Here is a 22,240-nt window from a genome sequence, read left to right on the forward strand (position 1 = left end):
TCTTTGAATTAAAATAAACTTATAATAATAAATAGAATCAATTTGAAACAGAAAAGGCGAAACCTTATGATGACTGCTGTACTTTTATTTTTTTCATTCAACTATTTTTTGTCACCAGCATTCACGCGTGACGTACATTAAATTAACGTGCTTATTCATCAATTATCGCAGCAGCAATTGTTCTGAATTCTGGATGCATCTTTGGTGATTGTCTCAATCGGCAATGCAGCTAAATGGATCACCAATATTTTTAAAGCAGGCAATTTATATCCACCCTTCTCTCGTAAGTGTAATCAGATAGAAACCTAGAAAAGAAGTTTGCAAGGACGAATCACAATGGGTTTTCTGCTTACCGTTTGAGGAGGAACAACAGAGTGAGGGGTACTAGAATCCATTTCGGATGAGAGTCAGACGTTTTATGTGGTTCTGAAATATGGATGTTTCAGAAGGGCAGCTAGGAGCGAAAAAAAAACCCGGAAAAAATCATTTCCGACAGGTAATGCTGCAAAAGAAAATTGGCTCGACTCCTGGAACTCCTCACTACAAAGGCGGCCTGCACCCAAAACTACAGTACCACGCTTCTCCACAGCTACTAATATTAGTGCTTTAAGACTTACGACTTTCTAAACACGTCCTGTATACCACCCTCATGAACTCAATTAAAATATATGTATTTTCTTAATGCTAATTTTCTCGGTCCGCTGCGCTATAAGACATCTGTACCCTGTTACCCACAATAGAATTAGTCCTAATGGTTACCATTATGGCGACATGTCCACCCTCATATTCAGATGAATTCAATGATGCGTAAACCCTGCACCCCTGTCCTCAACCCAAAGCTTAGGAGATAAGACAAACGGTGTCCTCCGATGGCCGCCGTGATTCTTCATTTTTTTTTTTATTTGTTATTTTTAATATTTTCGTCCTAGAGCTTAATTTCACCTTTGGATTTTTTTTATATAATAATAAATTTCAATAAATTCACCTATAATTTTAGGCTTTTGTCACCTTCAACAAACCTTCTTTCCATTTATATTCACATTCTTTTGGAGATAGTTTACAGAAAAACCCCTATCTCTTCTAATTATCAGGCTTTTTTTATTATAAACTATTGGGGTACTCCTTAATATGCATTGGTTACTATGAACAATAATGACCAACCATCCTCCAAAGAGAACCATCATTTTTCCATCAATTCTATTTTGAACCTGTCATCACGAGACGGAATTCCCCCCCTAATGCCATCCCAGTCCCTGGTACCTGACCTGACCGAGTCCAGCGTTGTAGGGACCCCTGTGCCCCAACAGTCAGTGAAATCCGACGTTGATCAATCACATGAAGAAGATGCTCCACAAAGACCCACCAATGACTCTCCCGAGACTTCCCCTAAAAGGCTGGCCCCCCTGGAAGATGAAGCACTGGAGCCTAAAGCAGACATTCCCCATCAACACAAACGACAACTTCTGAGTCCCAGGGCAGACTCAGAAGCGTTCTACGACGAGTCCAAACCCAATCGCCGATTCAGGCGTCGGTACAATCAGATTGTACGTAAATTTTCCTGTTCTTTCCCCGGGTGCAACAAGAGCTACGGGCTGTTGAACCACTTGAACACGCATATTGTCACCAAAAAACATGGGCAGCGCAAGAGCAAAAGTGACTTTCAGAGTGATGATATGCAGAGCTCTCTTGACTATAACGGCAATTACTGGTATGGCTACGTGCCAGGGGTGGGCATGAATTTGCGGTATCCATATGTGTACTATCCATACCAGGTGCCACGACAGCAGGGCCAGGGTCCTGCAGAGGCGGCGATGTTTCTGCCGGGGGTGCCATGGGGAATAGGCGCGCCGCCGCCAGGATTCACCGCCCCGGTCCCAGGATCGGCGCCAGGACCGGGACCCGCCCCGGCCCCGGCCCACACAGCCGACTCTCTGGGATCTACACCTATGACTGTGCCTGTGCTGGTACCTGTTCCTCCACTTTCATCCATGGTGCCACCTCCAGCGCACCGCCTGCATCCGAGCATCGGTTCTGTTCCCTCTCAGGCCCATCATGGCTCCCAGGGAGTTCGCTCCTCGTCTCAGTCGCCAGCACCACCACCCCAGCACTTGCACAAGCTTCCGCAGCCCCAGCACCACTTTTCGCACCAGCCACAGTTCCACCAGGTCCACCAGCCGCCGCCATCTCACAAACCGCCGCACCCTCAGCACCAGTACCAGTACGGCCCAGCACCCAACCAGTACTTGCATATCAATCCTCAGCACCAGCCACATCCACTTCCACGGCCGAACTTTGCTCCCCACAGCCTCGGCAGTCCGCACCCACCACCACGGCTCCGCCCGCTCCCTGTGTCACTGGAGCTTCCTTCCTTCCAACCCCGACATGAAAAGTCTCCCGAGCAGCCCAAGTAATCATAACTATCTCCCCCACCACCTCAAATCACTTATAACTTCCACCCCCACCTCCACCTCCACCACATGGCCATGTGACCTAATTTCTCAGGACCATGCCCTTTGACTCATCTCCCTTACCAATCTTCATATAAACTGAGGTCGCTCCTCTGTGATCTGACTATTCGGGTACTGAAGCAATTCACCCCTAAAATGGCGTCCAGTTCCTTCAAATAGTTCTGACGAATTTCCCTGTACTATACACTAGCTACTTTTATTTAGACAAACTTGTAATATAACGATTAGATCCAAAGTCGCGAAATGTTGGTGATAGTTTTTCCACCACTTCATCAACTTTATGAGTGATTTGGATACCGCCACACTGCCTTCAGAGCGCGGCGAGCCAGATGGCCAACACCCCAAGATAGAAACCACTGGACATGATACAGATGTAGAATCAGAGGTCAAGAACCCTTCAGATTCGCCTGAAATCGATGGCACTTCCACCAATCCTGCTCCTGAATCCATCGATTCAAGTCAACTCGATAGAAAACCAAAGAAAAAGAGGCTTACGCTACAGGAGAGATTGGCTTTGGCCACCAAGAGTAAAGAGGCCTCAAAAAGGCTGGACAAAAAGCCGGCAGAGGTGGTCCGTCTAGATTATGTACTGACTCCAGAATCAATACCTGCCAGCACCACTCCTGAACCTGCATTCTCCGAGACTACAACCCCCTATGCCCGAAGTCCCGAACCTCAGTCGGTGGTTAGTGAAGAGTTGAACACTTTAAAGAAGGAAAACGAACGATTAAAGGTAGAAATCGCCAAATTGCACCGGAGCAGTGCCAGTGAAGAGTTAACCAGAAAGGACGAGTTAATAAACCAGTTGATGAAAGAAGGCGAGCAGTTGTCCATTAAAGAGTTGAAGTTGAACGAGACCATCAAGAAACTCAAGACTCTCAACTTGGACTACGAAACCGTCATCGAGGAGTTCAACACCAAAAACGAGGAAAATGCCAGTATTATCAGCGAAATCGACGAGATATTAAGACGGTATAAGATCAAGGATCTCGACGAGTTGGGTCAGAATATAAAGGAATACAAGAGGGTCAAGGCAGAAAATATCGAGTCCAAATTGAAGCAATCAGAATCACAAATCGATCAGGAAACCAAATTAAAGAACGAGAAAATCAAAGAAGCAAACGACTTGAAAATCCAATTGGACTTGGTCAAGCAGAGCCACCAGATCGAGTTGAATGCCACGGACGAAATAGTTAGTAACTTGAAATTTGAGATCAAAAAACTCAATCTGTTGAATGCTCAGGAGATCATGCGATTGGAGAACAAGATCGAAACTTTGATCTTGGAAAATGAAGACAGTGGAATCTCAAAGAAGAATGGAACCAGATCAGGCGACTACGAAAAGTTGTTCAAGAGCTATTCTAACTTGCAAAACGAAATCTTGAACTCCAGGTCCAATTGGGAGCTTATTGAGATCAACTTGAACTCCAAAATAAATGAACTAAATACCAAGGTAGACAACTTAAAGAAAGATAAACTCAACTTGATCAACGAAAACAAAAACTTGAGGTTCAAAATGAACGAGTACGACTTGAGGTTGAATCAACAGTCCGATGAACTCATCAAGTATAAGTCTGGAGTCACCAAGCATCAGCAGCAACAGGACCAATTCACGTCCGAAAAGAAATCACTCTACGAAAAGCTTGAGAAAATGAACCAGATATTCAACAACGAGAAGTTGGCTCTCACCAGCAGAATTAAAGAGCTACAGTTACAAATCGAAGAAATGGAAGAAGCACGAGACGAAAAGGATCAAATAATAAACCAATCAATGGGCATAGCCGATCATATTGATCCTCCTCACATTTCCATGGACAGCTCACTTTATCATACCAACAATTACTCTTCGCAGTCCCTTACGTCGTTCGATTTTGAGGAAAGCTCCAATATCCAAAACTCTTCCATGTTGGTTTCTAATCAGCCCAGCTCTTTCCAGTTAATAAATAAGATGTCTTCAAGCATTCGAAACTTGAAGGTCGAACTTAACAGCTTGAAAGACGAAAATGAAGAGGTTCTTCAAGAGAAATACGATCTCGAACTGAAGATCTTGTTAATGTCCAAAGACCTTCTGAAGGTCGAAGAACTCAAATCCAAAATTGAGCAATTGCAGTCTGAACTAGCTACGAGGGCCGAGAAAGAGGATAGTCTCTTGGTTTTGTTGGGAGAAAAGGAAGAACGGGTAGACGAGCTTCTAAATGATGTACTGGACTTAAAGGACTTATGCAAGCTTCAAGTGCAACAAATGATCGAAGTGCAAGAAAAGTATCAACAGTAATAAATAGATTTTGCAGCCGCATCGCGAAAAAAACTTTCAAAAACTTTTCAGTTTCTCTGCTCATCATCAACGATGTCTCAAGAATATTTTATAAATCTAATACAACTGGACAACCGTAATGAAGTCCAGATTTTCGATACGAATGGATTCACATTGATAAATTCGGTAAACTTTGGAAATTCCCGTCTACTCAAGGCCATTTGGGTGAAAGGTATCGAATCTCAAGACGAGCTCATCGGCTTGATCACCACATCAAACACATTTGAATTGCTCCATATCTCCCCAATAATAGGCATAACCGAAAGAGCAACCATAGAACAGACAAACGTGACAGACATATGTTATTTCCAGGACTCTCTATATGCCTGTTTTGATGGTGGAATCATCAATTTAACCTCCCAGAAGATATCCAAGCTCAACAAGCCAATAAAGCAGATTGTGGCGGGAGACAAAATCTACGCTAGCGATGGCAGTAAGGTCTACGAGTTCAACCGCGGGAAATTGAAGCAAATCAAAGAGTTCGACGATGTGAAGTCCATGAAATACGTGGATGGTTTAGTCGTCTTTACTAGCGAAGGAGCGGTGATCAATGACCAATTAGCAAAGGCTGTCACGAACATCGCCAGTGTCAACGACCAGGTGTTCTTGTTCCGTGGAAATACTGTAATTGTGAACGAGATTGAAATCAAAACTGCAAAGAACCATTTTGTGGACGTTATTCATGGAGAAGATGGCTATAGGTTCATCTATAAAACAGGAAGCTCAGTCAATTCCAAGAACCTAGAGTTGAGATCCCAAACTGTTGACTTCTCTTCTTCCAATGGAACCCACCGAATTTCATCGAGTGAACTAGACATCGATTTGGATGCCTTAATGCCCCAAATTCACAACCTTTCATCAGAGGTGCTCATAAAGAAAATCAACAAGCTTACAGACACACAATCTCGGGCCCAGCTCTTGGAGTTGATCGAAACAAACGATGATGAGGCCAATATAAAGACTACCATTAGCAAATTATCCAAAGACACCCAGCTAGTCCTCATGACCGCCATTATTTCCCGGATTTCCAAGAACCCCATCGAGTCGATAAGCTTATCTCTTTGGTTCAAACACCTTGTCCTTGTCGACAGCAGTGTTCTCGGACAAATCAGCCATACCAAGTTGGCGACTGCATCCAAGAGACTCGCGGGATCTTTACAGTTATTGCCGGAGTTGCTCTCTATCAAAGGTAAACTCAATCTCATGAGCACGCAGCAGGAGTTCAAAGCGATGAGATTTGAGCCCGAAGCATTTGAAAACCACCAAGAAGATGAGAGTTTGGTGATTGTCAACGGGGAAAACGATGACGATGACTCGGTTGTGGAGGCTCTTCCCGCGGGAGACGACGACAATGACGACGACGACGAGTTTTAGTATATACCAGTTATAACGCTATGTACTCACAATAAGCATATTTCGTGAAATGCCGCGATGAGAAAAAAAGTGCAAACTTCTAATGTCTACTGAATCGCCTGCTCCTACTGATAAGTGGTATATCTCATATGAGATCATTCACAAGTTGTGCCAGAAGGCTGCCAACGAGATCAAGGCCCAGGGTAAGCCAGTGGACCTAATTATCGCCATTGGTGGTGGAGGGTTCATTCCTGCTCGGATTTTAAGATCGTTCATCAGAGAGCCCAACGGGAAGAATATTCCGATCCAGGCCATTGGCTTGTCGCTTTATGAGCAGTTGGGTGACAAGCCCACCGAATCCATCGGCAAGGAGGTTGTCAGAACCCAGTGGCTTGACTTTGGAAACCTTAACCAGCATTTTGACTCGTTGATTGGTAAAAACATCATTATTGTGGATGAAGTCGACGATTCTCGTACCACTTTGCACTACGCATTGTCAGAGTTGCAGAAGGACGTGGCAGAGATGCAGAAGCAGTTGGGTCGGGAGAGCGAGGAGACGACGTTTCAAATTTTCGTGTTACACAATAAGTTGAAGCCCAAGCGGGCCGAACTCCCAGCTGAATTGTTTGAACAAAACCACTATCTCGTGGGGGAGAATGTGGAAGACCGGTGGATTGCATATCCTTGGGATGCCATGGACATTGACGAGCATACCGACCGGGCCCGCAAACAGGGAAACATATAGACTTTGTGGATATAGTAACTAGAGAATAGGATAGTCGCCAGAGCAACAGTAATAGTGAAAGTACTGGTAGTATATTGACACCAGTCATATTGATACCGGCCATATTGATACCAACACCATTGTGTCTCTCGCTCGTCATCTCTCCCTAACAGATTCGCAGCGACAAAAAAACCAACCACCATGAACTCTTCCATAGACGACCAATTGATCTTGGAGTATTTCAAGGGTACGTTGGTCCTGGACCCCCACATACGTCGGGAGTCAGAACTACAGTTGGCCAAGCTACATCGATTACCCGGGTTCTTGGAAAGTTGTGTCAAAATCATCAACTCCCACAATGGTCCCATCGAGTACCCGGTTCCCAAAGAAACACAAGTAGCCTGTGCCGTTTACTTTAAAAATACCATCAACCGATATTGGGGCTCCGGGGAAATAGCATTGGCAGATAAACCGTTCATTAAATCCAATTTCCCCCAAATTATGATCGATTCCAACTATAATATCAAGCAACAGTTGCTTCCCACTCTCCGGATTTTGATTCAAAGTGAGCTCCACGACTGGATGGACTTACTCCAAACCGTCAACGCATTGTTGGGAGATTCTTTTAACATGGACAGCATCAACAACGAAGTTGAGTTGAATAAGGTGTACACGGGCATGCTTTGTCTATCTGAGATCTCACGAAGTTTCCGATGGATGAAGAACTCCCAGCGTCAAGAATTGGAGCTTATCATAGAAGAGTTTTTCCCCAGGCTCTTGTTTATCGGCGAGTGCTTGTCATCGGACTCAGCCAACTTGAACGAGTTTAAAGCCGAGATCTTGAAGCTCATTTTAAGATGCTACAAATTCGTCACTTATTTGGATCTACCCCAAAGTCTACAAACACCGGCCCTGATCATCCAGTGGGGGCAGTTCCACGGCAGCCTTGTGAATATGAAGCTACCTGCGTATGTGTTGAACGCCAGGCTCTCGGAAAACGAAAAGAACCAGTTTCAGCTCTCTAAAGTCCTCAAATGGTCTTTGGCAAACATCAACAGATGTGCAACCCGGTACGTTACTGGTAGCAACTTCAAGTATGACCAGTTCAAGGCTGTCTACGTCCACGAGTTTCTTCCCTACTTGGTGAGCAACTTGGTGTCGATAGTGGAGATGTGGTGTGCTGGAACTCGGTGGCTCAACCTTTCAGCCCTCTATTACTTGATTGAAATTCTTCGTACCTCTATTAGTTTGAAGAATCTCTGGGTTCCCATCAAGAAGATCTTGCCTCACTTGGTGCAGTACTTCATGTACCCCATCATTGTTCCCAGTGATGACAAAATCGAGACTTTTGATAATGACCCTCATCAGTACATACTGCTCACCTTCAATGTGTTTTTGGACGACACCAATGCCCCTGATACCGCTGCCATCAACTTCATCAAGACGTTGCTACAGCAGCGGAAGAAGTACTCGTTTGGTATCATCATGTCGTTTATTCATGATGAGCTACTTGCACTTGTTAATATGGAAGAGACCCTCGACCTGGCCAAAAAGAGAGAAGCGATTTTGAGGCTAGTAGGGTCCATCTCGGGGAACTTGATCAACAGCCTGGAAAACAAGTTTTACGACCATATGGAAGAGTTTTTGATGAAGTTGGTTCTCCCCAACGTCCGAAGTAATTACAAGTTTTTGGTGGCTCGAACGTTTGAGATTCTTGGGAGTTTCAGTGACTTGGAGTTTAAAAGCGAAGAGAATTTGAATCTCGTCATCTATGAAGTGTTGAAGAATTTTGGCTTCAACAGTCACCCAATTGAGACCGATTTGGCGGTTGTGTTGGAGAACTCGCTTTGTCTCCAGAGCTATTTGCATATTCCTCAGTTCAAGGAGACGTTGTCGGTGATGGTATTACAGGTGATTTCAAAATTATTGGAGATCAGTAACGAAATAGATAACGACACTATTTCGGTAGTGATACAAGAGTGTGTGGAGACGTTTGGTCAAGAGTTGCAACCATTTGGAAAAGAGTTGGTCGATAAACTCGTGAGGAACTTCATGCGAATTGTGAGCGAACAGGAAGGGGATGAGAAATCAGACGATTACGAAGGGGTCGATTCCAACGATGATAAAGTCATCGCCGGAATTGGGATCCTCAACACTATCGTGACGGTGCTCATATCGTTTGAAGAGAACCGGTACGTTGTGAGAGAGTTGACAGACAAATTGATTCCTATGATCAAATACATTTTGGTTCACCGAAACGAAAACTACTTGAGCGAAACCTGTGAGATCATCGAGAACTTGGTGTACTTGAACAAGGACGTGCTGCAGGACATGTTTGACGTGTTGCGGTTGATCAACGACCTCATTAATGACGGACTCGGAGTCATGTATTTCGAAGAGATGTTACCCGCTTTGAAGAACTACTTGCTTTACTTTGAAGACGAACAACCCCTGCCCCTCGACACTGAGTTCATCGAGATCTTTTTGAACGTCTTCATCCATATGAATGAGAACGTCGAGAGCTTGGGCGACCTGGTGTTGAACTTTGAACTCATCCAATACTTCATTTTGATCCTTAAAGTCAAGCTGGTGGGATACTTCAACGTTATTATCGGCCAACTCATCCCGCTCTTCAAGGTGTTTGATACTCCCAACCCCGATGTCAACTTGTACTTCCGCATCTCGTTCTTGAATATCATCATCTGCATGCTCATCTACGACTCCAACTTTGTCATCATAAACCTCAACGAAATGTTCATCAAGTTCTTCTTGGGCCACTGGATCCAGGTCATCCCCAAACTCACCCGGTGCTATGACATCAAATTGTCGATACTCGGCCTAATCTCCTTGATCAACAACAATAACCTCGTGGCCAACCCCGACTTTGCTACCAACTTGGTATACCTCCTCAAAACATTACCCACGGCTATCAGAGATCTCCGTAAGCGAAGAAAACAGTTTATTGCCGACTTCAAAGATGAGTTTGATGGGTCCCGGTCAACAAATGCAGAAGATGGTGACAACTACGGGCTGTTTGGCGATAGTGGAGATGAGACGGAGGCCGACGAAGACATTGTCAACGACGACCACTGTGATTTCCTTGATTTTCTTACCCAGGAGAACCTCAAACTCCTTTCACACGAAGAGAATATCATTGAGGACCCATTGGAAACCACTCCTCTTGATCACGTCAATTTACCAGAGATTCTAAAGAACTTTTTCAGTCTCTTGCAAACCAAGAAGAACGACCGATACCTCGAGCTCTTTGGCAGCATTCCAGAACAGGAATTGCAAGGCTTCATTAAAAAGTTAATAATAGCCTCAATGTAACCCTCCCAGGCTTGAAAATAAAGTTAAAATTAAGAGTCGAATAACTTTGTGGAGCAATACCCCATTATCAAATAGAAATAAACACAACGGTACGGTACCCAAAAACTACAAGTAGAGTCCATAAAATGCACCCATATACCTACCAATACCAATTCTAATTGATAATTCTTCCGTTGTGTACATGTCTTTGCGTAATTAGCAGCTCCGGGGTCCTGACCGTGGCCACCGCAAACCTTAATTTTCAGGTGGCTGAACCCGCAGTTCTGAGCCTGACAAAAGTCCCGCAATAGGTCTGTCATTTACTTCCAGTATAGCTCCAGCTATGTTTGTCAACCTACTAGCTCTGACAATAGGTTCTCTGTCGGCTACAGGAATACCGGTCCGGAGCAGCCCTAGCAGGCATAATCGTGGACGGACCAAAAAACGTGTAAGTGAAGCTGCAAAATCAATAATTTGCGATCCTCACTAATTGACAATATCCCATGTGGCCGCAAATTGCTGTGAAAGTATAAATTGACACAGACTCGGGGGTGTTTTTTTTCTGGACATATCATAATAAACTCATTATGAAACTTATACTATTACCGGTGTTGGTGTTGCTTGTGGTACAAGCATCTGGCTTGAACATCTTATTGTCCACCACCGACTCTTGGGTTACCAAAAACTCCCGTCTTTTGGCCCACCAGTTGACCCAGAAAAACCATACGGTTGTGCTTGTGGCACCATTACATCAATCTGTGGGTGCTTTACACCAGAATACCCACGTTTCCAACCACAGGATCACCGACGGTGGTGACTTTGGTCACTTGTTGCCTTCCAACCAGTTGTACTATAAAAACTTGTTGAAGTTGGACAAGATTAACTTATTACCTGGGGCCCCTAGACGCTTGTTGAAGAAAGAAGACTTGCGCAGAATCGAAGAAGAAGTCGACGAAGAGGTTGGCGGTGGAGTGTCGTTTGTAAACACAAACCAGTGGGGAAATGATCCATTGGACAAGAACTGTTGGTACGTAAACAGTAACGACCCCATCAGCATTTTGTCGGTGGCCGTCCACAACTTGCTTCCACAGATGTACCCTGGCATGAAGATCGACTTGGCCATTTTAGGGCCCACCGAAGGAACCACAGATGACGTTCAGAATGTGGTTACACAAATGGAAAAGTTTTTACTAGTCAAGGAAATACCCACCATCTCGGTGCACTCAAAGGACTCGAGCCACATCTACTTCAAAAGTGACTTGGTCACCAAGAACAGAAGAAGTCAGTTTGCCAAGATGACCCATTATCAGAACTCCAAGATTATTGAGTTGGTTGATCGGTTGCAAATTGACCGTCCGGGTACCTTGATGCCCAAGTTCCATGCCATCAACATAAAGTTCCCCCAGTACTTGAAATCCAACTGTAAACTTGCTTCGGACTTCAGCCTTACGCAAAGTAACCAGTTGCTTCTGTTGTCGTACAATGTTTTCGACGTGGTGGATGATGAGTTAGTCAATGTCAATACCACCAGTTTACTGTTGACCAGCAAAGATGAGTTGGCTCACAAGGGTGGTTCTCATGTGGATCTGGGCTACGAGGACTTTGAAGAAGAAGAAACACAGTTTTTCATCAATAAAGAGTCGGAATATTACAAAAACAAGTTAAAGCACTCCAGATCGATTCCTGTCAAGGACCGTATGAGGTCCATTAATGCGGCCGATGAAGTGGTTTTTCTGATGTGTGATATCCCTATGAGCATCGACTACTTGTTTGAGCTTGACCCAGATTTTCATTTATAAACTAGCTGTATTATAATTATAACGATTAATGGTAGACTTGATTGGATGTAGATTGGTGATACAGAGGTAGATGGTCTGACTTGCTGTGATATCTGGATTGGGTCCTAGAACCAAGTCTTTATGTGTCAACCAAATCCCACTTTGTGCTTTTGTTTTGGTTAATAAACCCGCGTATGGTTACCAAAGCTAATTTCCAAACCCGTGCCGTCCTCGAAAACGTACCAGAATGCCCATTAAAACCCTACCTTGCCTTCAGAAATGCCCTTTCCACAACCTCTACTGGTTCATAGTTCCTCACACTCCATCATTAAAAAAACCTATAGCTTTTATCAGCACGTCAAAAACGGATGGCGTTTTGACCTCTGTCTTTTCGCTGCAGATAAGAAGTTCAAATTACTGCTAAAAATTAATGCGTGCATCTCATCTGGAAAATATAATTGAATAATATCCCAAAACCACGTCAAGTATGGAAATACCGTCTGAGGAAATCACACTTGTTGACAAAGAGCAAGCCATTCTCTCTCAAATATCTCCTTTTTTCCAAGTATCAGAAACCAAGTACGGCGGGAAAGGCTGTTTCAGTTATGAGTCTATCCCGAGAGGCACGGATATCCTAGTTTCAAAACCTCTTGGATTCACCATTTCCAAGGACTTTAAGAAAGAGGTGTGCCATAAATGCTTTAACTACGATAACGGAAAAACCATGAAGTTCCGGTTGTCGCTTCCCACTTTTAAGAATCAGTCGATTTGTTTCTGTAGTGAAAAATGCCTTTCCGCCTTCAAGCTGATGAAATACTATGAGGTTTATCTAAGGAGTTTGTTGAACTTGGACAAACTATATACGACTTTCTGCACCGAAGAGATGGCTGAAGTGCCTGTAGCAGGTGTATCTGAATTCATACATACGATAAAGGGCAAATGGGAACAAGTTGAACAATGGGATGCACTGGTTCTAAAAACGAAACCTACCAAATGGCAAAAGCTCATCCCCAAAATTACCGAAACGGAGTACTTGGAAATCAAGTATGTTTTGGGGGTTCTCCATAAGTTGTATATTCGGGATACAGAAGAAGAAGAACCTCAAGAGAAGTTCTTGAGTGAACTAAGTCAAACAGATGCGTTTGTATTTGAGTCTCGTTTATTCGATCTCTTGCAATCAAATGAGATCCTGAAAGTGTTGAAGTTCAAGAACTTGCTAGTGTCTTATATCACCATATTTAAGTTCATCCGGTTGACCAGTCCACCTCAATTTCAGAAGTTCATAAATCCACTTGACATCCGGTTGATTATTGGAAACAATCTCACCAATGCTTTCGGGATCTGGACACTAAATGAAGGTGACAAGGACTTCCTTGGGTTTGGGGTGTACCCATCTGGTTCATTTTTCAACCATTCTTGTACTCCCAATATCATCAAGAGGAGAATTAACAACGAATTACACTTTCTTACGCTTGCAGATATCCAGAAAAATGACGAATTGTGCATTGACTACGGGAACTATTTAGAGGAACCAGTCAATATCCGAAGAAAGGAGTTGAGTGAGTGGTTTTTCATCTGTACCTGCAAAAGATGTGAGATGGAAGCTCAAACTTAGGTGAAAAACTTTTTGAACTCTTCACAGTCTTGAGTTTCCTTGAACTTGGGCTGTTGACATTTATCCCAATACAAACGCTTGGGACTCCTTATAATATATGACAATACTCTTCTAGGGAACTGTAGATCGATGATTTTACTGTCATCTTCGATAGTACTTTGGTACACCACCGGAACCTCATCCTTGTATACTTTGAAGCTGATGTACTGTGAATCTACGTCCACTGCATCGACATTCTTGAACTCCAATTTGTGGTTTTTGTTATATTTCTCGTTGTTGGTTTGAGCCTTCTCCTCCAACACCTTGGAGAATTTATCCTCTTCAAGGAACTTATTATGTATGGGCAAAAATTGCCTATGATAATGAACGTTCTTCTCAAGGTTCAAATCAAAAACCACTAGCACAAAGTCAGGATAGTTTTGTTTGAACTTGTGGAATAGTTTGACTTCGAATTCGTTCATCTCAGCATCAACTTCCTTGGTGTTTTTTGACATATGGTCCACAGGAGTGATGATTCCGTGGCCCGAAAATGGCATAGAGGCATTCGACCGTGTCAATGGCCCCTTGGCAACTGTCATATACACTAGTTGTCCGATGGTGATGATCATGTGGGTTTCAACATTGGGATTGGATAGACAAAAGAAGCAGTTCTGCGGTGAGACCTTTGCTCTTTTTGGTAAAGACTCGCTGTTTTCGCCTTGGTCAACTCTTCTTTTGACCAGAAGAGTCTCAATAAATGGGTTATCCATGAGATCTTGTGACGCCACTTCTGTGGGTACTAATGGGAAGTTGAACCCATAAAACCATTTACCTTCACCTTCTTTACTCAAGCTGACAAAACGGCTCACTGCTCCACTTTCCCACCTGAACGGGCCGTATTCATGGAATTCTCCACTTGCAAATATGTACCGGGGTCTGAATCTGGTAATTAAATTATCAATAGTAAAATCTATGCTCACGGTGTCTTTCTTTATTAAATTGGACAACTTAGAAGGCCACTGTTTAAGGATAAGAATATCAATTTTCCCATTGAATGACACTTCCACATTATCCATAAATGCAATGGTAACACCGGAGTTCAATTTGAGAATCCCATTCACTCCAATTAAGTTTGTGTCAACACTGATGCTTTTATCATCTTCGAGACTTGGGTAGTAAGATGGAACATCAAGCTTTTCGACTGGATTGTCTAGCTTGTCCAAGAGAATTACCAGCTCAAACTCGTTCTTCTTATGTTGTATATTAGCCTTCTTGATAATCTCATCTGATTTTGTGGACGGGTTTAATACTAGAAACTTAAACATTAGTGATACCAAGCTTATCTCAAATTGTGCGATGAGATGGTTTCGAGAGAAAGAGGCCATTTATGAAATATTGGTAAAAGCCCCCAGGAAAAGGCCATGGTGCATGATCTGATTGTGGAAACACGGAATAGATACTAATACCTCCGAAATCGACCTTAGAGGCATGATTTTCCATAGTTTGTGCACTCATTCTATTGGCTGCGAATCAAAAGAATACTCCAACTAAGCTACACAAACACAATAGTCTCCAAGACACAAAACTCGTCAAATATGAGTCTTCAAATCCCTGAATATCCAGTATACCAGCATCACCAACTTAAACTTCCCCTTCCGGGTACCAAAAAGTCATGTATTATGGGACGGTTTTGCACGTGACCACCGTGACTGCTTTTCGCACCATCGCCAATTCTCAACCTTGTCAAAATTCAAAACTCTCACCAACTGAAAAATTCTTTTCTTCCACACATTTAGTCCAAATTAACTACTTGAAAAATGGGTAAATCTCACGGTTATAGATCTCGTACTCGTTACGCATTCCAACGTGATTTCAAGAAGCATGGTGTTATTCCATTATCCACCTACTTGAAGACTTACAAGGTTGGTGACATTGTTGACATCAAGGTTAACGGTGCCGTCCAAAAGGGTATGCCACACAAATTCTACCACGGTAAGACCGGTATCATCTATAATGTGACCAAGTCTTCTGTCGGTATTATCATCAACAAAGTCGTTGGACACAGATACATTGAAAAGAGAGTTAACATCAGAGTCGAGCACATCAAGCACTCCGCTTGTCGTCAAGAATTTTTGAACAGAGTTAAGACCAACGCTGCTTTGAAAAGAGAAGCCAAGGCTAACGGTGAACAAGTGTCTTTGAAGAGACAACCTGCCAAGCCAAGAGACGCTAGAATTGTTTCCACCGAAGGTAACGTTCCTCAAACTTTGGCTCCAGTTCCTTATGAAACTTTTATTTAAACTTCATGTATATTTAGTTTACCAATACTAATATCGATAACGGAGACACGTAGAAGCTGCCAGTGTTATGAGAATGGAATGGTCCAACATAATTTTATACATCTGGTACCATAATCATTAATTTACTTACTGCCACAACACAATCATTAATTTACTTACTGCCACAACACAATCATTAATTTACTTACTGCCACAACACAATCAATAATTTACTTACTGCCACAACACAGTCATTTATTTACTTACTGCCACAACACAATCATTAGTTTACTTGACACATCACATATTTTAGACTGGGGTTTATTCCTTAGTAGTTGAACTTCTATCTTGACAAGATCTAGAGATATCAAGACATGCCTTTACGAGTACCTACTATGGGTACTCCCTCCTTCGGTTATCTACACTTTTCGCAACACATATTCTAAACAACGGCATATGACAACTGGCCTCGCCAGACACACCGTCAGAACCTACTCCTACAATTGTATAACCTTATGCTAGGGGATCAGAAGTTCTCTCGGTGTCCGTTTATAGTAACAAGAATGTTGCGCCAGACACTGTCACCACTTCAACCCAGAGCTCCGTAAGAAGCCCATAAAGGAACCCTTGCCAAAGACAAGAACTCGACTTCGGGAATAGTCATGAAGCACGCGAGATATCATCATATTTGTAAAACATGGAAGGTCATATAAAGAAGAGAAAATTTCCTGGCGAGTGAAAAATTTATAGGCGATGGTGCGAGTGTGCCGACACCAATTCTCACCAGATGAGCATCTGCAAATTTGTACCAACCAAGAAACATTTACCACAATGGCACCAAAGAGAAAGAGCAATTCCAAGGTGGCAAAACCAGCCCCCAAGAAACTGAAGAGTGATACCTCTCTCTGGACTTTGGACCACATCAAACAGGTGTCTCAAGATGTTATTGAAAAGTCCAGTTATAATGATATTGTCAAATTGATCGATCAGTATTCATACATCAAATCCGCTTTAATTCAAACAGAAGATAGCTCAGTCGAGTCGATCGGACGTCAGCTCACCATCAATATGTATCAGATTTTTCAGCACCTATTCCAAGCAGGCTTGCTTAGACCCAGTAAGAAATTTGATGATAAAAAGATGATTTTGGTCAAGTGGTTGGTAGACAAGTATGATCGTTTTAAGAAAATCATGTACCAGTTTCTCCTGACAAGCTTAAGTTTCAAATCTTCATTGCAGTTGGATATCCTAGATGTCAGTTTGAATGTTTTGAGATTGGAGAACCAATATCTTAAGTCTTCAAAAGACGATTTATACTTCCCAACTAGTACCTATAAAGCCATAGTTAAAAGCTTGGTCTGCAGTGAAGTTGGTACTGTGTTACTGGACAATACCATAGATGATTTTATCATGCTTGAATTTCAGGAAAAACTCCACAAGTACTATGATTTGCAGTTCTATTTTTTTCAGTGTTTAAACGAGTTGGTGGAACAAGACGAAATACCCGACCAAAATCGGTTGTTCTCCATTTTCTACACATTAGTGAAGATACCATTGGCCTTTGAAGAAAACCCAAAGGAATTGAGGGCTATCAAAACCTTCATTTCGAAACCTCCCACCACCATCTTCAAGCCTTCCCATTTCAAAAAAGCTTTCCAGACATTGGTGATTTCAATATTATCGTTCAAATTGACCTCCAGTCAATATAAATGCATTCTCTTGATCCTCAATAAGAGAATATTACCCTACCTTGCCCAGCCATCTCGGTTAATGGACTTTTTAACTGACAGTTATGACACATCTGACTTAATCATTCAAATCCTTGCATTAAACTCCTTATATGAATTGATGAAACAGTACAATTTGGAGTACCCAGACTTCTACACCAAGTTGTACTCGCTACTCACTCCAGAATTGTTATTTAACAGATACAGATCTCGGTTTTTCAGATTATCAGACTTGTTTTTGTCCTCCACCCACTTATCATCCAACCTAGTGGCATCTTTCATCAAAAAACTCGCCCGCTTATCCATTACTGGGCCTGCTCCAGGGGTGGTAATTATCATCCCTTTCATCTACAATCTATTCAAGAGGCATCCAAGTTGTATGATCATGATCCAAAATCCTCTGCAAGATCCCGATACTTATGAGGATCCTTATGACAACAACGAGCTTGATCCCTTAAAAACCAATGCTATAAACTCATCATTGTGGGAGCTCGAAGCGTTGATGAACCACTATCATCCCAACATTTCTACTTTGGCAAAGATATTCACCGAGCCGTTCAGAAAACCCAATTACAATTTAGAGGATTTTCTTGATTGGTCTTTCAAAAGCTTGATAGAATCGGAGATCAACAGGAAGTACCGGTCGATGGCCGCTTTAGAATTCGATAGCTTTGACCAGCTTTTTGACCATGTGACTGGCACTTCTGAAGGGTCGGAGCCTGAATCCAAAACAACGGTGTATTTAGAAGGATGGACTATTTAGTACAGTAGTTAATTAATTTAACCTGATTAGGAAAGGTAATGAAACACGTCTCTGCTAAATGCCAAAATCCAACCTGGCGCGCGCCAAAAAAATTGCATCGACTTTTCATCTTTACTAGCTCCTTCTTCTTCTCAAACTATATTCAATTAGACAGAATATGGATCCCAGCGAGCTTGGCCCTGAGGCCACCATCACAGATGCTCAGTTCAAAGAGAGAGCGAAGAAGTTCCAAGAATTTTTGGATAATATTAGTTCAAATGATGTACCTTACAAGAGACAAATCAAAGATATGTTAATGAAAGGGAAATACAGATTATGTGTTTCATTAGATGAAATACGGGACTTTGACCGGTCCTTCTGGAGAGGTTTATTGAACCACCCTGCAGAGTACTTACCCGCGTGTGAAATGGCCTTGAGAGAAACTGTCCATGCCCAATATAACGAAAACGACGACAGGTTCCCAACTCTTAATAGGGATCAACAATTCTACCTTTCTTTCAAAGGTGCATTCGGAGAGAACAGAGTTTCTGCCCGATCCATTAACTCAGACCATTTGTCGAAAATGGTGTCCATTGAAGGTATTGTTACTAGGGCATCTTTAATTCGTCCTAAGGTAGTAAGGTCAGTTCATTATGCCGAAAAAACCAGTCGGTTCCATGCTAGAGAGTATAGAGATCAAACCACCTCTTTTGACCCAATTTCCACTGCCGCTATCTATCCAACTGAAGATTTGGATGGTAATAAGTTGACCACTGAATATGGTTATTCAACTTATAGAGACCATCAGAAGGTATCTGTTCAAGAAATGCCAGAATTGGCTCCAGCAGGACAGCTTCCTCGGTCAGTGGATGTAGTATTAGATGATGATTTGGTTGACACCACGAAACCTGGTGATAGGGTACAAATCGTAGGTGTTTATCGAGCATTGGGAGGTGCCAACAACAATAACACTGCTTTTAGAACGGTTATTTTGGCCAACTCGGTTTACCCATTACATGCACGTTCTTCTGCTGTGGCCTCTCATGAGAATTTGACCGACAGCGACATAAAGAACATCAATAAGTTGTCTAAAGAGAAGAAGATCTTTGAGATGTTGGCCCAATCTTTAGCTCCTTCCATTTACGGATTTGAATACATCAAGAAAGCAGTGTTGTTGATGTTGATGGGAGGTGTCGAAAAGAATTTGGATAACGGAACTCATTTAAGGGGTGATATCAACATCTTAATGGTTGGTGATCCCTCGACTGCCAAGTCCCAGGTGTTGCGGTTCGTTTTAAATACTGCTCCTTTAGCTATTGCAACGACTGGTCGAGGTTCGTCTGGGGTTGGTTTGACAGCAGCCGTCACTTCCGATAAGGAGACCGGTGAAAGACGATTGGAAGCTGGTGCCATGGTGTTGGGTGATCGTGGGATTGTCTGTATCGATGAATTCGACAAAATGAATGATTCTGATAGAGTTGCCATCCATGAAGTTATGGAACAACAAACCGTCACCATTGCAAAAGCCGGGATCCATACTACCTTGAACGCCAGATGTTCGGTTATAGCTGCTGCAAATCCTGTTTATGGGCAGTATGATGTTCACAAGGACCCTCACAAGAATATCGCTTTACCTGATTCTTTGTTATCTCGTTTCGATTTGTTATTCGTGGTGACAGACGACATTAACGACACCAGAGACAGAATCATCAGTGAACATGTGTTGAGAATGCATCGTTACATACCTCAAGGTTTAATGGAAGGAGAACCCATACGGGAGAAGACCAACATTTCATTAGCTGTTGGTGAACAGATCGAAGAACAAGATGCTGAACCACTGATTTTCCAGAAGTTCAGTGCCTTTGTTCCTCCTGGAGTGAGCGAAAGAAATGCCAACATTTTCCTGATTCCTTTCATCAAGAAATATATCCAATACGCCAAACAAAGAATCAAGCCTGTCTTGACCACCGAAGCTAGTGAGTATATTGTCACCACCTATTCAAGTTTGAGAAATGATTTGATCGATAATAACCAAAGAAACACCGCTCCTATAACGGCCAGAACTTTGGAAACGTTGATCAGATTGGCGACTGCCCATGCTAAAGTGCGGTTATCTAAAACCATCGAAATAAAAGATGCTAAAGTTGCTGAAGAGATGTTAAGATACTCTCTTTTCAAGGAAATCACCAGAAAATCCACCAAGAGAGCCAGAGGAAATAACACACCTATGGACTCAGATGAAGAAGATGAATTTGATGCCGACCTTTTCGCTGAAGAAAACGACTCCACTCATCAAGCTTCTTCTGGAAGATACAACACGAGACTGCAAGATGCTAGTGATGTGGGTAAAACACTTAATAACTTGCACCTTCAAGAAGACAGTCCGATGGAAGACCCAGAAGAGGCCGAAACACCAGACTCTGAATCCGAACCGGAGGAACCTTCTCAACATCCTCTTAGCGAGTCAGGAGGAAATGCCATTGAAAATGTTGGTGACAGTCAAATAAGCCCTCAAAGATATGAAGTCTTCAGAGGAATTATGTCCAAGGTGCTTCGGTCTTCATTATTTGAAAATATCACCGGTTCAGCACCAATTCCAGATGTGTTGGCAGAGGTCAACCAGGATATTTCTCAAGAAGAACAATTCCTGGAAGATGAATTCCGGGCTGGTTTAGTCAAATTGGATACAGAGAACGTCATCATGTTGGAGAAGGATCATGTGTACGGTATTTGAATGAGGTGATGATTGAATGTGTTTGCCAGTTTTCTGGGTGTATTTTAGGTTAGGTCTAATGTTATAGTTAATGTTCTAGTCAATTTTTATGTGAAATAGCAGATATGTCATATTGATATTACCGGATATGGTAGCAATATAAGTGTGTGTTTATTCGGTGATTCCGTTGTCTTGCTGCTTCAGGCAGTATCGCGATGCGCATCGCAAACTATTTGTGTATCGTTCTCATGTCCTATTTTATACCAGAGGAACAGGACCACACCGGCTCCGAGGCCGAAAGCCAGCTGGATGATCAGCTTCTCATGCATACACTCCACACGCTTCCTGCGAATTGCAAAAAGTTCTGGCGTCGACGGTACCAGTTGTTTAGTTTATACGATGAGGGCATCTTCATGACTTCAGAACTATGGTTTTCTGTCACACCCGAAAACATAGCGGCTTTCACCGCCCATGCTGTACACGAGCTCCTTCCCGATGCCCACGATGTGCTTGATATATGCTGCGGTGGAGGAGGAAATACCATACAATTTGCAAATGTGTTTCCTCGAGTGGGGGCTGTTGACATTAAGCAAGTCAATGTCGATTGCACTCTCCATAACGCAGGAATTTATGGTGTTGCCGACAACATCTGGACCGCCACCGGTGACTGGAACCAGCTAAGCCAGTCACGCGACTGGATTCCTACTGATATACGTGATAAACCTCAGCCGTTTGACTTCATCTTCTGTTCTCCTCCATGGGGTGGGACAAGCTACCTGAGAGAGGAAAATTCGTTCCGGCTCAACGAGATGGTACCTCTTCGTTTTGATGTGCTTTGTGAGAGTATGGCCGCCATTTCTGCAAACTTTGGTCTTTTCTTACCTCGTTCTTCCCACTTGGGTGATATCTCCAAAACATCAACCAAACTCTTCGGGGTATCTGCCAAAACTCGAATAATAAACTTGGTAACCGAAGACCATATACGAGGACTACTTGTCCTATTTGGGCCTGATGTTATGGGCCCATTATCTTGTATCGACAATGTAGCCCCAATGTACAACTAGGGGACGTGCCCCCACCATATACCGCCAGCAGTGTGATTTTCGAGCGCTCGCCTAGTAGCTCAACGACAAAGTAACGACAAAGTCTCATTCAACGACAAAAGTCTCCTTTCTTAACAACAGTGTTTAAGACATTTCCCATAAATAGCTGGTGTCCATCTCGTACACCATCCCCTTC

The 22,240-nt window shown here is 42.9% G+C and overlaps 11 protein-coding genes across 11 annotated transcripts; 10 read left to right on the top strand and 1 right to left on the bottom strand. All coding sequences in view use genetic code 12, as the record gives it.

Moving 5' to 3' along the window:
- Window positions 1-1,142: 1,142 nt before the first annotated feature.
- On the top strand, window positions 1,143-2,411 carry PSN45_002735 (uncharacterized protein; the record flags this gene model as incomplete). The annotated part of the gene is made up of 2 exons (XM_066157926.1): window positions 1,143-1,727; window positions 2,391-2,411. The coding sequence occupies 2 exons, from the start codon at window positions 1,143-1,145 to the stop codon at window positions 2,409-2,411; spliced, it is 606 nt and encodes a 201-aa protein (XP_066014023.1).
- Window positions 2,412-2,748: 337 nt separating this feature from the next.
- On the top strand, window positions 2,749-4,743 carry PSN45_002736 (uncharacterized protein; the record flags this gene model as incomplete). The annotated part of the gene is made up of 1 exon (XM_066157927.1): window positions 2,749-4,743. One exon carries the CDS (start codon window positions 2,749-2,751, stop codon window positions 4,741-4,743), a length of 1,995 nt encoding a protein of 664 aa, XP_066014024.1.
- Window positions 4,744-4,815: 72 nt separating this feature from the next.
- Window positions 4,816-6,156, top strand: PSN45_002737 (uncharacterized protein; the record flags this gene model as incomplete). The annotated part of the gene is made up of 1 exon (XM_006684058.1): window positions 4,816-6,156. One exon carries the CDS (start codon window positions 4,816-4,818, stop codon window positions 6,154-6,156), a length of 1,341 nt encoding a protein of 446 aa, XP_006684121.1.
- An 82-nt stretch (window positions 6,157-6,238) lies between these two features.
- XPT1 (Xanthine phosphoribosyltransferase 1) lies at window positions 6,239-6,880 on the top strand (the record flags this gene model as incomplete). Its single annotated transcript, XM_006684056.1, has 1 exon — window positions 6,239-6,880. The coding sequence occupies one exon, from the start codon at window positions 6,239-6,241 to the stop codon at window positions 6,878-6,880; it is 642 nt and encodes a 213-aa protein (XP_006684119.1).
- A 180-nt stretch (window positions 6,881-7,060) lies between these two features.
- On the top strand, window positions 7,061-10,189 carry NMD5 (Nonsense-mediated mRNA decay protein 5; the record flags this gene model as incomplete). Its single annotated transcript, XM_006683841.1, has 1 exon — window positions 7,061-10,189. One exon carries the CDS (start codon window positions 7,061-7,063, stop codon window positions 10,187-10,189), a length of 3,129 nt encoding a protein of 1,042 aa, XP_006683904.1.
- A 566-nt stretch (window positions 10,190-10,755) lies between these two features.
- On the top strand, window positions 10,756-11,967 carry PSN45_002740 (uncharacterized protein; the record flags this gene model as incomplete). The annotated part of the gene is made up of 1 exon (XM_006684054.2): window positions 10,756-11,967. One exon carries the CDS (start codon window positions 10,756-10,758, stop codon window positions 11,965-11,967), a length of 1,212 nt encoding a protein of 403 aa, XP_006684117.1.
- Window positions 11,968-12,433: 466 nt separating this feature from the next.
- On the top strand, window positions 12,434-13,542 carry SET6 (Histone-lysine N-methyltransferase set-6; the record flags this gene model as incomplete). Its single annotated transcript, XM_066157928.1, has 2 exons — window positions 12,434-13,480; window positions 13,537-13,542. The coding sequence occupies 2 exons, from the start codon at window positions 12,434-12,436 to the stop codon at window positions 13,540-13,542; spliced, it is 1,053 nt and encodes a 350-aa protein (XP_066014025.1).
- A 15-nt stretch (window positions 13,543-13,557) lies between these two features.
- Window positions 13,558-14,865, bottom strand: PSN45_002742 (uncharacterized protein; the record flags this gene model as incomplete). The annotated part of the gene is made up of 1 exon (XM_006684051.2): window positions 13,558-14,865. One exon carries the CDS (start codon window positions 14,863-14,865, stop codon window positions 13,558-13,560), a length of 1,308 nt encoding a protein of 435 aa, XP_006684114.1.
- Window positions 14,866-15,357: 492 nt separating this feature from the next.
- Window positions 15,358-15,840, top strand: RPL21A_1 (60S ribosomal protein eL21; the record flags this gene model as incomplete). The annotated part of the gene is made up of 1 exon (XM_006684050.2): window positions 15,358-15,840. One exon carries the CDS (start codon window positions 15,358-15,360, stop codon window positions 15,838-15,840), a length of 483 nt encoding a protein of 160 aa, XP_006684113.1.
- An 810-nt stretch (window positions 15,841-16,650) lies between these two features.
- NOC4 (Maturation and nuclear export of 40S ribosomal subunits interacting protein) lies at window positions 16,651-18,309 on the top strand (the record flags this gene model as incomplete). The annotated part of the gene is made up of 1 exon (XM_006684048.1): window positions 16,651-18,309. The coding sequence occupies one exon, from the start codon at window positions 16,651-16,653 to the stop codon at window positions 18,307-18,309; it is 1,659 nt and encodes a 552-aa protein (XP_006684111.1).
- A 157-nt stretch (window positions 18,310-18,466) lies between these two features.
- On the top strand, window positions 18,467-22,065 carry MCM3 (MCM DNA helicase complex subunit; the record flags this gene model as incomplete). The annotated part of the gene is made up of 2 exons (XM_006683839.2): window positions 18,467-21,014; window positions 21,269-22,065. 2 exons carry the CDS (start codon window positions 18,467-18,469, stop codon window positions 22,063-22,065), a joined length of 3,345 nt encoding a protein of 1,114 aa, XP_006683902.2.
- Window positions 22,066-22,240: the final 175 nt, after the last annotated feature.

The sequence above is a fragment of the Yamadazyma tenuis genome, chromosome 3 (assembly GCF_029203305.1).
Source record: "Yamadazyma tenuis chromosome 3, complete sequence".
Classification (NCBI taxonomy): domain Eukaryota; kingdom Fungi; phylum Ascomycota; class Pichiomycetes; order Serinales; family Debaryomycetaceae; genus Yamadazyma; species Yamadazyma tenuis.